This window comes from Opisthorchis viverrini (assembly GCF_000715545.1).
Source record: "Opisthorchis viverrini unplaced genomic scaffold opera_v5_175, whole genome shotgun sequence".
Taxonomy (NCBI): Eukaryota; Metazoa; Platyhelminthes; class Trematoda; order Opisthorchiida; family Opisthorchiidae; genus Opisthorchis; species Opisthorchis viverrini.
Window position 1 is genome coordinate 1 of NW_008751833.1, and position 15059 is coordinate 15059.

General features: G+C 43.7%; 2 protein-coding genes across 2 annotated transcripts in view; one reads left to right on the plus strand and one right to left on the minus strand.

Moving 5' to 3' along the window:
* Positions 1–2539: 2539 nt before the first annotated feature.
* T265_07565 (hypothetical protein) overlaps positions 2540–15059 on the minus strand; it is a gene marked incomplete at both ends in the record, with an annotated part of 20590 nt that continues 8070 nt past the window's right edge. The window contains one exon of the mRNA XM_009173122.1: positions 2540–2604. Within this exon, the coding sequence (XP_009171386.1) occupies positions 2540–2604 (65 nt within the window). The remainder of the gene's footprint in view (positions 2605–15059) is intronic.
* On the plus strand, positions 7025–7687 carry T265_07564 (hypothetical protein; the record flags this gene model as incomplete). The annotated part of the gene is made up of 1 exon (XM_009173121.1): positions 7025–7687. One exon carries the CDS (start codon positions 7025–7027, stop codon positions 7685–7687), a length of 663 nt encoding a protein of 220 aa, XP_009171385.1.

Here is a 15059-nt window from a genome sequence, read left to right on the forward strand (position 1 = left end):
CACGCGAAATCACGCGTGCCTGTGTGCTTTTTGACTTAAACCCATGGTCATCATTTGCTATCGGGTTCTCTCTAGACTCTTGTTTGAATCCTATTGCGCTAACGTTGGTTGCACCGGGTTCTTCTTTTTGGTTCTTATTTAGTACATTTTTCTTTCTTTTGTTTTTTCGTGATTTTTCTTGGTGTTTATTCCTGTTTTCTGCGCTTCTCGTTTTTCTTGGATGTTTCCAACTTTTTTATCCCTTATATCGTGCTTTCTTAACTTTGCTTTTGGTTATTTTTTATTTTCTTGCTTTTCGTGATAATTTGGAATGATGTTTTCCGATGTTTTTTGATCAAGTCTTCATCATCTTTTATCTCGGCTTTTTTCGCCTGCACTCATATGCTGTGTGTAATTGTGTGGTTTTGATATCCATGCCCCACACACAAGTATTGCACAATGTTTCTGAAAGGTGAATGTTTCAACCACTTTCATCAATCGCTGACATTGGCTTCTACATTTGTTGTGTTCGTCTTTTAACACGACGCATACGGAGGCAAGCAATAACATTCACTTGAAGTTTATCAAATTAGCGATATCTGTCACATGTACATTGCCCACTGAGTCCTGGGAATCTATTCAAATCTGCAGTTCATTTGGGATCTACAAACAAGAACGTGTTTCATTCGCGCTGTGAACTCTTATGTTACTTGATTATAAAACTAACCGATACAAATTTTCATTTTGTCTTCATACAGAATGTGCAGCATTACTCAAATATTCAAAAGAAAGAATAAAAGGTTGGTTTTTCCGCATCATACTTGCGAATATATCCTCAATGTCATTAATTTATGAAAAGCTCAGAAGACGTAAAGTAGTGTGAACAAAGGCCCCCTGTCACTGACTACGTGAAAACACCTGATACGCATCCGATTATTGGGGGCCAAATTAGAATTTTCTTAATTGGCACTAATCGAGGGTACGTCCATGTCGAACGATATGTGAAAAATCGTTCAACATGAATGCTAAAATTTTTTGAAAACGCATATCATAGAGGTCGGAACCATCATCAGTGAAACGCACTTTTGGACACGCAAAACCGCCCGTGACACCGACGCGAATGACCTGAGCGATCCATCACCAATGGACAGGTCTCAGATGTTCAATTCTTTCGTAGAATTCTCATTTAAAAAAGATAGTTCAACTAAAGGGATCGGATTTTAACCATGTTGCCGATGAATTGATTGTCAATCCTCACTGTCAAGCATGCTAAAATTCAAATCCAAAAAGCGCAATCAAAAATACATGTGCGACGGCTTTCAAGAGTGTTCTTCTTTCCATCCAGTCAAACCATTCCCGTCATTCAACCCACTGTTTTCCGCGCCTACCCCATGTATTCAATATTCATCCACAACTCCTCATGAACTTTTAACCCCTAACATGTCGAATTGATGCTGATGAACTTTCACGCGGGCTTTTTGGCCTATCGCGTTACCACGTGCCGTGGGTGCACGTTTTTCGGTAATTCACATTGATTTGCCGTTCTTGTCGGGCTTTCTTTGAACTTGCACCGATTTGTGCAACAATTGGACGAAAATTCTCATAAGATGAGCATCACTTTACGTTGATAAAGCTCAAGGCTTGGTAATTCTTGGCTTGTGATTTCGCACGTCACCCAAGTAGGCTTCCCGGAGTGCGTCATGTATTCCACAAACAGACTGCTCACAAATTTCACAGCAGAAATGTGCGAGTACCCAGAGGAATTGGCACAAGTTGCGGGCAGATACAAAAGCTTCTAGACAGTTTTGACAAACCTGAAAAGAGCGTTACTCAGGATGATAAAGTGCCTCCAAAACTGTAGGAACAAAACCTCCCATCAAAAATGCACTGTAATAGGATACTAATTCAGTTCTGGAACACGTTTCGCAAATCCAGCGTTCGCATGTCCCGTGGAAGATTCGGGAAACTTTCAACAACTGGTATCTATCAGATACATAGTTTACGATAAGTCCCTTCCGGTATGTGTGCGGGCTCCTTATTCACTTCTGTTAGGATGTCAACATTGATGGATCAAATCTGAAGGGTCCGCTTCTTGGCATTAGCAGGTCCATTCATTCAACAGGTCATTTTTGGCAAAAAAAGCTTGAGCAGTTCCACAAATCGGTCAACCTGGTCATATCGTTGATAAGTAACACTTATTTACGATTGAATCCCTTGTAAGGCGTAAACATTTTACGATTTCTCTACTGCAGGAATTTTAGAAGACTTCGTAGCACAAACCTGAGTTGACCTACCTCCCTAGAATTACATCATCAAACTGTCAATATCCTAAGAAAAATACCGCGTTTTCATGAACATGTGCAAGTATTCTCTCTCAGTTGGACCCGTAATTACTTCCTACTAGTCATGTTTGTTTCTCTCACTCTCCCACCCCCGCCCAAACAAGAAGACTTGCCTTCACCAGCGGAAAAACAAGACCGTGACAGGATTCTCATTGAAGGTAATATGCCTACTTTCATGAAATCTGTATCACAATATTCACATTTCAGGAAACTTGTGTCTAGGCGATGAAATCCGAACAATTCATCTTAACCACAGTGGATGCTTGCATTGTCTTTAACTCAGCTATAAAAATAATCAAGTATTTTGGTAAAACGGCGAATGGATTGATGACCTGCTTCTCAGTTGCTCCGTTTTGTAGCGTCCTATGACGTCGGGCCTTCATAATCTGTCACCACTCACCATAGCTTCCTGCTGATTTACACCCGCACCATTGTCTTCTTCATTTCAGGGTTAATCAACCCTCCGAATGTGGATAAACCAGCCAAGGAAACTGTTCAAAATAGTAAGCTACAAGCATACATTTATCTACGCGTAACCGAAAGGCGATCATTGAGTTTTAACCTCCACCAGTTACTCGGCTAATCTCATACTAACTAACGAACTCAGGTCCCACCAGTTCCGTCACTTGGTCGGGCAACTCGACTGAAGTTCCTTTTAGCCTGATCATACACAACCATGCAGCCTAACTACATATTGTCAAAGATGTGCTCCACAATAGCTTAAATCGTTTTCTTTCGGCGAGGGAGCGGAAATTGGAATGTAAAAAAAGCAAACGACTTTGCGCTGCATTCCACATTCTTATTGGCACAACTCTGTCATGGTCTGTTTCTCTCACGTTAACTCCATGAAGTTGAAACAGGAGCACCAGGCCCCTATAACCGACGCATACTAAAGCAGCAGATTGTAATACTTTCATTTTCGGACGACTAGTTTGGTGTATGTAGTCGGTGTGGAAGTGGAGAACGTGACCGTGTTGTTAGTTGGAATGAGTTCTCAATTGCAGACCAGTTTGTTTCATCACACTACTATTGAATTGTTGTATGTCGGTCGGGAAAACGACGCATTAGATTAATAAGACTCCTCCCTCAAACTTGAGAACCCGTTTAAACCTGAACAACCAGTTGTGGATTCCAAGATTCAGCGATGAATGCCGCCATATGCTCTCGGAGTTGTAGTCACATCACTGATTAGCCACCCGTAATGGAAGGGTTGAAGGTTGAAATTACTAACCCGGAAATCGCTGCTTCACATTACTCAGGTTCTTTTGAGCTTGCTTTACTGATACGTATCATTAAAAACACAAATACTATAGACTGCTTCAGCACAAATTTGCTTGCAGGATGAAATCCCAATGATTGATTTCTTAATCTCTCAATTTACAGTCAGACTGAGCTTTATATTTCCGAATCAGAGGTGTTCAAATGATACCTCGGATGTTAACTGTTTGACATGCAGGCGTAAAATGATGTTCAACACTCTCCCTCTTCGCATCAAAGCAGCAGGTTTATTCAGTGAACTTTCTATCCCAAACGAAATTGTGTCAGTTGCGAATTTCCTATGGAATCTTCGAAACATTTATCGCGTCAATTGTGCAGGTTTTTGTGTCTGCTGACGTCTATTTGTTCTCACGTGCATAAATCTTCCATGAGAACTGTTCTCTGTATGTGCGAAGTATGCTTTCTGTCGAGCGTTATTTCTACCCAGTCTCTTGTAAAACTCGTCTATTTTGTCGAATAACTCTGGCCGATAACATCATATGACTGGCCACGACAATGGTACATAAAGAGCGCAACATCCCTCGTCGAAGATAGACGTTCTTATGGAAGAGGCTGGCTGTAAGTTACATTCAGGGATTGTACCACCGCTGTGACTGTATTTCCCAACAAGAACCATTGTCAAACTCAAGTCAGGACTTGAACACACTGAGCAAAGTACAAACAACAATGCAGTCATAAGCCGTGATTATCGTCGCGCTGAAGAAAATATGATAAATTTTTGTGGAGAGTTCGCCCGGACTGGATACACATCGGTGATTAAAACTTGATCAGAAATTTATCGGAAACATCTGCAGACTTGTAGGTCACAGATCTCTTTGAGGACGATCGAATAACAATCATCAGGCATCCGATACCACCAAGTCAATATAAAACAAACTGGTGGATGAGGAGACCGGCCAGAATGTGCAGAGGCGAGGAGTTTCTTGATGTGCTGTGGCTTTTTCAAAACGTTACCCAGACAATATTATCAAGAAAAACGCAGGTTTTGATAGTAAATGGGACTCCTGAAATGCCAAATCCTGCACTGTGCGAAGGCTCGCTCAGTACTGACTTTCAAAATCAGCAGTTTTAACTTGCGTCATGGTGACCAAAACGCGTATTAGACATACTGGGTGAGTGTTCATGGCAAAGCGCAGCAGCCTAAGCTACTGCGCTCCTCTTATTTGCACTGCGAGGCCGGTCCATTGATTGTGATCTCAAAAACTCATAGTATTAACTAACACATTTCACACGAGCATTTGGAGTATCAACAGGAACAATCGTAAACCGACAAGCAGGGAGTCCTCTTCCGCCAAATCATAGGCTGCCTTCATTGATGATAACATGAGAATGGGGATGCCGTAAATGCATGTGGGTAATTTCGGTATTTTCCGAGACTTCAAGTGGATCGTCTAGAGCTCCGATTTTGGTTTGGAAACTCAAGTGCAGTTGTTTTTAAAGGGTCCAGTCGGAGAATTAGAGCCTGTTTAGTGTCTGAAGTTGAGCGAGTCACCTTTGCCATTGGTTGCCTTCCCCATCACGACCTTTTAGAGCCCGAAGAACATGTCGATGGGAGCAGTTCCCACACAATTCCTGAGTTTTGCGCTACGACCACCATTTCGACATTTTAGACTCACCCGATTTCTCGTTCTTCCAGGCGCTCTGATACTCTGGACTTCGACAGTTTTGTTATAATGAATGTATTATTGGAAATCAAATACATGTCTCAGCCTCCTAATTCAGCTCGTTCAGTTGGGTGTGTCCCACCACAAGCACAGTTAGGGGCGTCTTTAGTGTTTGCTAAAGGTGATTTCCAGTAAGTGCCGATATCAGAAAATGCATTGGACCAAATAGACCCCAGTAGGTCTGCAAAATAGTTTTACTTTACATTCGGTCAGAGAGTTTGTCAAAGCCGGCCGAGGGGCACGCACCGTACATTTTTCCGCAGAGCGCGAAACAACTCACACCAGATAAGCGCGAAATCAACAGAAGTGTACCGGAGCGAGTGACAATCAACAGCTGATCCACCTCACCGATCAGTATGAGGATAAGGATAGTTTCCTGTGAGGTTTCAGGAGTATGGGAAAACCTGTGGTTGCTTTGCAAGTAAATGCCACGCACAGCCCGTGAAGCACTGACTGTTTTAGGCGCTGTCGTTTGGTCTTGTTTTTGTTCCAATTCGTCCATCTCATTTGGCCTAGGCACCGCTAATTCTCTCTAGTTATGTGTTCATATTTCCGGGAACCATAGCACGGCTGACAACTTGACACGGTTTATTATGGTGTCAAAAGCTGTGTACAAACTATATAATAATAGATCAGAGCTGTCCTGTGCTTGAATATTAGCGGATATAGTGGATAGGTAGAGATTATCGGTATATCCACGGTATAGTTTCACGGATGAACTGTGCATATGTGAAAGTCATCCACCTCAAAACGGTATCAGCCTGAGATCGTTCCGCTCTATGATCCTCGACAGGACCATCCACTATGGCTTCCGGATTCCCAGAGGTGTTCAATTGCTAGCGCAAGGAAACTCTTCGATTCAACAACCGCATTTGAACGCTGGAACGTGCCACTGAGAGAGCATATATCAACTGGAGGCGGGTGTGACAAACAATGAAGAGCAGACCTGCTGTCCGGCTCGATTCAGTGAGAGGGCTGGATAGCGAATAAACTTGTTAAACCTACGGAGAAGTTTCTAGCAACTATATGGATAAAACGGAGACGAAACAAACAGAACAAAGGGAGGCGTCAACTGTAGCCTGTCTTTACTTGTCTGACCCGTTCTATGCAGCAAGGGGACTAAGGTGATGGCACCACACCACGGCCGACATGTCATCCGGTTATTTGTGGTTATCGATTTCCATCTTAACGTCTGATAGTGCCAGTATGTCGTCCAGGTAAGGAGTACATAGAAGAACTTGACCCATAAATGTGTTCAGCTGATGAGTTTCCAGTTCACTCCACCACAGATCTCAAATTAAGGAGATATGGTGATACACTGCACTCTGCCGACAAGTGTACTTGTCGCAAACAAATTGCAGACACAAAGCCTAGTAAGAGGTAGCATTCCTGATATTTCCTACCACAGAATTATGTGCTGTCACAAATATAGCCTACCGTCGCGACAAGTGGTACTTTGGTTGGAGGCTTGATCGACCGGAAGGGCACCTACTCGTGTGCAATTCGTCATATTTGGCCTCATCCGCGCACATCCCATACTATGAAGACGCCTTCTAAGTCAAACACTGGATACCCCTATACCAAACAATAACAGTACGGTTTCGACTGAACTCGACGGCAAAGTCGGCTGCAATCCCACCATGTAGCCAGATTTCTGTGTTTAGAAAGAACACGTACGCCTGATAAAACTCGTGTGAGCCCACGAACTACCTTGTTTTCACGACTGTAATGCAACCCATATAACTCGGTGATTCAGCAACCATGCAAACCTCCCTTGTTGCATTTCTATCACCACCATCATCACGGTTTGTCCCCAGTCATGAGATAAACATAAGACACATTACACTATTTCACAGGATCTCATACTCTCCACATGTTCGACACGTAAATCTGCTTGAAAGTAGTGCTTTGTTGCTCCACCATGTAAATCAAGACCCTGGCAATCGAGGCGACGATAATCTTAACGATGGTCAAAGTGATGCAAACGGCGGTCATAACAAAACAAGCAAGATTGCGGAAGCCGCGCGAGCTGATGCTAATGCAGATGAATACGAGGAATACTATTCGTATGAAGACCATGTTAGAGCCAACCAGGAGAGATCAGGCAAGCTAAAAAAGCTGGACGTTTTAAATTCATCGTCCCTCAGCTCGTTTGATCACGACTTCTCAGATATGGTTATGAACAGCTATCTAGCTATGTCACATACTGAAATGAAACGTCGTCGAGTCATTTATCACTTGCACCATGTTGATTTTCATTGTATCTGGCTGAAACACAAAGCTCGCTCTGTCTCACTAGGATTGTCAATCACTCTCAACGCCACTTCCTCGAGCCCACAAATCAGACACAATACACTGGACAATACTAGTGCTACTTTCGGCATTCCGGTGGCCATGAAAGCCAATATTGTAATCCTTAGTTAAAGAATCCGAATTTATTGCTGACTGTCAAGCACAGTACCATCACAAAACACGCCTGGTTAGAAACCTAACAAGATGAAATCAACGGGCTCGTCAGGTAGATCCATCCCACATCCATCCATCTCATCAAAGAACGGATTTGATCAGGTGCACAACTCACCGCCACTCAGATAAGATTTCGTTGATTTCAGTGGACTTGGTAACCGTTTGTGAAGGATGAGCACGATTTTGTATCTGAGACACGGGATCACAGGAGCTCCAAATTCTCACCTATTTCCCTTTGGAAATTTTTCCGTATGAAGATCGCACGCAGCCTACGTGGTTATTGTCCATATCTGCTGCCTTTCTCGCTCGCATCCCTTTTATTTACAATACTTTCACAACGCGAAATTTGGTACAGGTAACACGCTAAATGGATGTACACCACTGTTTTGCCCGAAATATCATAATTCCACCAAACACATGAACGTTACTGTCTGAATAACCGACATTTAGCTGAACTGATTGTCAAGGCGTACGTTTGCTGACATGGAGTCACATTCAAATTCATTTCAATATGACTGAAATTTCTCAGCGCTCACCTTGAGGGTGTCAGTCTCGAAAAACGTGAACGCCACATGTTGCATTTTGATGTGATTACTGGACGCAAACCACTGAAGTCGTTAGAACTACATCCCATGATCCAGCCTGTTCGAATTGTGTTTTCAGCAAATGAAACGGGGCGCCAGCGTTACTACTTACTAAAATTGCCTTAATTCACATGAAGTCTTTCATTTGCGGCGCCATTTCGGTTCCTGGGTACCATGCCACTCGAGGAAATCACGATGACTGGGTTACTTCCAGGTCCCCCAAGCCTAGGCAGGAGAAGTCGAGAGGCAGACCTCTGGCCAGTAAATTCACGCTGAGCCATCTCGAATCCAAAAATCGGTGAACTACAGTAGTGAACCACGGTAGTAAAAAACCGGCCTTGCGGAAACGAGGAAACTCTAAAGCAGCCTCCAATATGACAGCAGACAGGACCAAACTCACTGTATTCGTGAACACAGACGACTACAAGACAGTCTTGGGCGCCCAGCTTCTGAATCATTTGAGCAATTTCCCTCCCAATGCGTAGCGGGTTTAAAAAAAGTTGGAACCACACGTGGATGTGCTCCTTTGTGACCTGAATCCCATAATCGGACCATATTTCTGGTTCAGATTTGCCCCTAAATCATCCGTTTAAAGCCAATTCTACCGCCGTCCTAAAATCTGTAATTTAATGTTCCATCCGAACATACACGCAGAAAATAAACCTTCAAGGTGGCTCAGTTAAATGGTAAAATCCTTCCCACAATCAATTAGCGAGTAACTTTCATCTGAGATTATCGTTCGCACTTTGACAGACTATAATCGGTTGGGAAGATTTGACAAGAATTTGTGTGCCAGTACTGTGTTACATAAACATTTGGATAGGATTCGTTCGTCTGTTGACGCCACGAATGTCTCAATCCCTTTTCCGATCTCGATCATTGCTGTAGGTGGCTAAAATTCTCCCCTACTCATGTCAAACATGTTTTTCCAAACGTGCCGGTGGTTTACCGTCGGTTTCATTATAGATTTTTCCAATCCACTCGTTTCATGCTTCCGATAATTCACTGCTCACGCCATCGTTTGACTCCTGCGCCACATTGCGCGTTCACTACTATTTCTAAGCCGTTCTTATGACAAATTTCTCCGGATGAATATGTGAGATGTCGGATTGTAACAACAACCTTTTTCGTTGCATTATTACAACATTTTGGCAACAGGGTTCCATTGAAATCCAGCACATTCTGACCAACCATTGAACTCTGCTTCGGCATTTCCTGAATGAATCAGTCGCCACGTTTCAAGAAATTATCTGCGGTTCATTCCGCACATGTGCAATTAGATCCTATACACCCAACGCATTCTTTTTGACAAGGGCTCCCCCACCCAACTTGTCAAAACACAGTTGGACAGATTCAGCCCAATGATGAGCAGGAAAACAAACAATTAACTATGCATCAGAAGTCTTCGGAAAACGCTAACTTAAAGGGATTTGGAAGTGACATCCTCAGAGGAATAAAATTCACTTGTTGAGGATGAGCGGGCCGAGCGTGCACCGTTCAAACTCTGATGCCCTCTAAATTTCAACAACCTTGTGTTTGACTGTAAAAAAGGATCGATGTATATTAAACACAATCCTGTACTGTGCCGTTGCAAACAGCACACGCTTACCCAAGTTTTAACCATGGGTACGTATGCTCAGTGCGTCAACAGCACTTTCCGAATAAAGGTTGATAATTGTAGACCACCAATAGGATTGCTTCCAGTCTAATCTAATCCGACTGCATCAGTGACTCAGGTCACCGCTGGTGAGGTGGGTCCTGAAGCATTTTTTACGCATGAGGGCATTGTGGCATACTTTGCATTGTTTTAATTTCATTGTTTGGCCCACCTCTTAGATAAATGCCACTCTTGGTCGTCAAAATGTGATTTTAAAGATAAATCCATCTAACATCCTTACCCCGCTCAGTATTCGCACAATGGAATGGAATTTTCGAAGGCTATGACGTGTTACTGATGAACTAAAGTAATCGGGCAATTGAGTTGAGAGTACCACTCCAAACTTTTGAGCTCCGTTTAGGCATCCCGGGGTTTCGGCGACGCTGAGGAACTACTCTGAGAGACTTCCGCCAGGGGTATTGTTGCTCAAGGGGATAGTGAAATTTGGTGAGCAGAAAAATAGGAACTTAGATTGGAGCGGCTTTTGATCTGAGCTCATACGCAACGGAGCGCAACATTTTGGCGGAAAAATTTCACTCCACTCGTAAAGGTTTCTCAGCTAAGAGAATTGTGCGGCTAATAGTCTCCAACTACGGCTCTCGGACAACCGGGCGACCTAGTTTACTTCTGTCTGACCTTGATGGATCCAAAATTTCGTTGCTTTTAACAAATGTTTTTAGCACTCATGAAAAGGGCTACTATTGAGTAGCCTAACACATGGCTTCCAAATTCACATATATTTTCTTTCATATATATATAAAGATGGGGTGGCTCTTGCTACTCAACGCCGGTCAATAACGTATTAAAAGGACGGCAACTATTGCGATGTCACGAAACTCATCTATGGTTTGAATAAGATAACAAGACCCAAATACCACGCTTTTCCTTTTGATCACGGCGTGGAATTTTATAAGGGTGTCACTTTGTGGCGTTACAAAATCCGTCACGGTTGGCGTCAATGGCGGCGAAACAACCGTATAAGGTTGCGAAATCAATAGTCATATGGCCACGTGGCATCTGCGTGGTCATGTAGCGATCACAGAGCAAAAGCCTCAGAATAGGGCTTGAAAACTCACATAAGTGTACGAAGCGATACCTCTGAGTCCTGCAGCATAAGCGGATAATCGTCTTTGTTCTGTTCCCTTAGCCGGACAGTTTTGGTGCAAACGGTTTATCGTGCGTTGTAATCCGTCGATGCATAGGCTTTGACCATGCGCGCATACCTTCCATGTTATCGCGGTGTAGATAGTATCTGAATATGAGCGTTCCTCGGGATATTTGGCCTCGCTTGTTTAATGAATGGCTAATAACGATGATTATGATAACATTGTGTTGGTTGATTTTGACCCCCGAGACCTTCCGCCCCCAGTCGTTCTAATTCCCTTCAATACCATCAACAGTTTAGTATGTTCACAACGAAACCGTTAACACCATTGTGCATGCAGTTTTGCTTACGTTTCTTTTTATTGTACACAATTGTAGGTGGATCAGTTGTAGAAGACGATGCGGACAAAGAAGATGCAGAAGATTCAGAGGAAGACGACGAAGACGATGCAGTTGAGAAGGAACGTCCACAAGGCAGCGGCAAGCAAGGTGGTGACGTCAACATTGCAAAACACACACACGATAAGACCGATGAAATCGAATACGAGGAATATTATGTGTATGAAGACGAAAACAATTTGACGTGAGGAACTTTCAGAAGAAGACTAACATGGACGTGGCATGGTTTGGTTCTCAAACCAGCCTTTTTAATTCTCGCTCCCGAATAACGTGTGGAATAAAATCAGTCAACCCAAAAATTTTTATCACATGTTCAGTTTCATGTGCATGGTGGAATCTAGGTCCTAGTTAGACAACGATGTGCATATATGTCACTCAACATATCGGTTGCACCACTCCAAACTCCAGCTCAATCGGCCTGAAACAAAACCTGACGGTGTCCGTGTATTACCACTGCAAATAATCCAAACCAACGAACTTTCCGTGGGCCCCCAAACGGAGTAGAAAAATCAACTGACCAAATTCGATGATATATCAGTAGCATATTCTGATGGTGCAGTCGAGTGTCGAAGCATCCTAGCTGATGCATCAACAACGTCTCTTAGTTACACCACTCTCATAAACCATGCCAGGTTAAAGCCTAACCAAAATAAAATAAGTAGGCTTGGCCAGAGAAATAATCCCGCAATCATTCGAACACAATGATTTACAAAATGTATGAGTCTGTCTGCAGACCGTAATCGCGTTTGATACTATCGCACAAACAAAAGCTCAGTTGTTTAATCACATTTTTGTCACTGTCATTAGACTGTCATTGGGTACTCGAAAAGTGACATCACAAGACTTCTAAGTACACGCTGTCATATTTTGAAAAATTTTAACATGCGAAATGTGCCGCGAAACTCTGGTCTTTGAAACATTTTGTTATACTTATAATAATAATAATGTTGTGTGTGGTATACCGGTAATCATGAGCATAATGTTACGGTCGGAATAAAAGCATAATTGGCGGGAATTGCGTGTACAGGTGGGGTTCAGGAAAAGAGACAGCGTCATGGGCGGTGGGCATCATCAGACGCAGGCTTGGTCACCATTAAACCGACACGGGCCTGGATAATAATGTTTATTATCGACTTGTGGGTGGCTTACCGTTAGAATAAAACACGACTGGAAGTGTGCGGGTACTGGAGAGTGCGCGAAGATGAGGATAATTTCATAAACAATGGGCAATACCTGATGAAAAATAATAATGCTAATAGGTTCATTTCCCAACTTGGAGGGAGCATGCTGATTGAGGCTTGATCGGGTCTTACAGCCTGAACGCAGAAGACAACAAGACATCTGGGGGGAAGGTGCAACCAGAGAGATATCCTTATTGCATGGAACGTCATCGCAGTTGCGCGAACCGAGGAGCATGCTATTGAGGCTTGATCGGGTCTTACAGCCTGAACGCAGAAGACAACAAGACATCTGGGGGGAAGGTGCAACCAGAGAGATATCCTTATTGCATGGAACGTCATCGCAGTTGCGCGAACCGAGAGCAACTAGGACAATGGGCATGTGGTCCAACTGGTTCAAAGATGAGGTTGACTGACGTGAACTAAAAATGAGAACCAATGCTAGTCATGACTGAACTTGGCCGGTTGAGTAAACAAGCAAAGATGGAGATGGAGATGGAATAATTCGAAGTAGAACCAAATGGCAAGTTTTGCCTCGAAAATACGGTTTAACCCGAAACTAAGTAGACTCACTGGTGCCACTTTTGTAGGGAGGTCATTGTAAGGGAGGGGTTCGACGGGTGGATAGCGCCAGTGCGTACGGCCAAAGAAACACCGCATATGAGATTGAACTTATGGAACAAGCAAACCAAAATTGCAGCAGAAAAGCGGGTTGGTCGAATTCAAACGAATGTTTCATCGCGTCAGAATGTTCTCCTCTTAGTTAGAGTTAGGGCCATGTGGAAAATTTGCTCGTGGTTGCAATTAAGGCTCAAGTGGGCGAGAGGTCGCGGTAGAGATTCTGAAGAAAGTAGTTACGGGAGTGCTACCACACTGGGTATGGCAGTGCCATGCCACCACCGCAGTGACATACTTCGGATTATGGATGGTTGCAATTAAGGCTCAAGTGGGCGAGAGGTCGCGGTAGAGATTCTGAAGAAAGTAGTTACGGGAGTGCTACCACACTGGGTATGGCAGTGCCATGCCACCACCGCAGTGACATACTTCGGATTATGGACAGTCTTGTAACGGTCGTCAATGATGCCTCAATCGGATAGGGGATACCCATTTCCGTGGCACCTGGATCTGGGTTGGGCGGAGAGATTGATCAGATGGAGTCAGGTCGATGCAGTGCCACGAATAGTTTCCCTTCATTTGGAGGACCATGTAACTGTGGCCCGAGGGTCAATCAGGTTGAATGAATAACGGTTGTATGGGGAGTTTTGGCAATTATAATCAAAGTTTGAAGATTGGGAAGGGATGGAATGAGGAAGGAATAGGATGAGAGCAGCATCGCCAGGTGAGTGCCAGGAGGCATCAGATAAAACGGTATCAATAGATAAAAATCCAAAAGTGAATGATAGCACGTTAAATATACTCCAAAAAGGGTGAATCTATCCGCCGACCCGTAAACCAATTTCTATCTGGGCCAGAGTAGGCGCCTCATTTTGGGAAGGAAAGGACTTTGTCGTCGAGGTATCTATCAGGGGGACTAGCCGTTGGACTGGTTGGAACGGGTGATTACATAGCGGTGGTTTTTAGCTTACCAAAGGAATCCGAATATAGGGTCTCCGTTGTGCCAATAGGGGGTTATTGTGAACGGGGACAGTATATAGGTAATGGATGGTCGGGCAGCAGCTTCCGGCGGCGAGGTGATGGGAACCAAACATGCAAGAATGGTAGGGGCAGAACTTCTGGGATGGTGGACTAGACTTCCTGGAGGTTATTAGTGAAGTGGACGATACCAAGACAACCGAGGAGGGGAAGCGATTGTGGGGGGATGGTCACCAGTCCCCGGAGCACTAATCTCAGCTTTAATCTATAGTTGGCGCATGGCGATGAAGGCTCGACGCTGAGCTAGCACGACGATACCAAACCGAGGAGGGGAAGCGATTGTGGGGGGATGGTCACCAGTCCCCGGAGCACTAATCTCCGCTTTAATCTATAGTTGGCGGGCGCCGATGAAGGCTCGACGCTGAGCTAGCACGCTGGCAGTGGAGGGTTCGCAATATATATATATATATATATATATATATATATATATTGAGTGCAAGCAACATGGTGCCCTTATCACTGAATGCTGAGATAGAGCGAACGCAAGCATTGAAGGCAATGGCAAATTGAGTCACTCAGACGAAAGAATCGGGGAAAGGTTGTAAATTTCTCAGTTACTATCTTTTCATAAATGACTTGTTATATGACTGAAGAGCGAACAAACATGTTTTGTGTGGTACCGGACAAAGCCTGGATAAATTGGCTTTGTGATAAATTTTGAAACCATGTAATAGCCCTGGGTTGGATTAAAAATCCTCGTTCTCCATTTTAGGCATTTTGAATTTGCGTTTACACAAGTTAACTAGTCAAAGGAT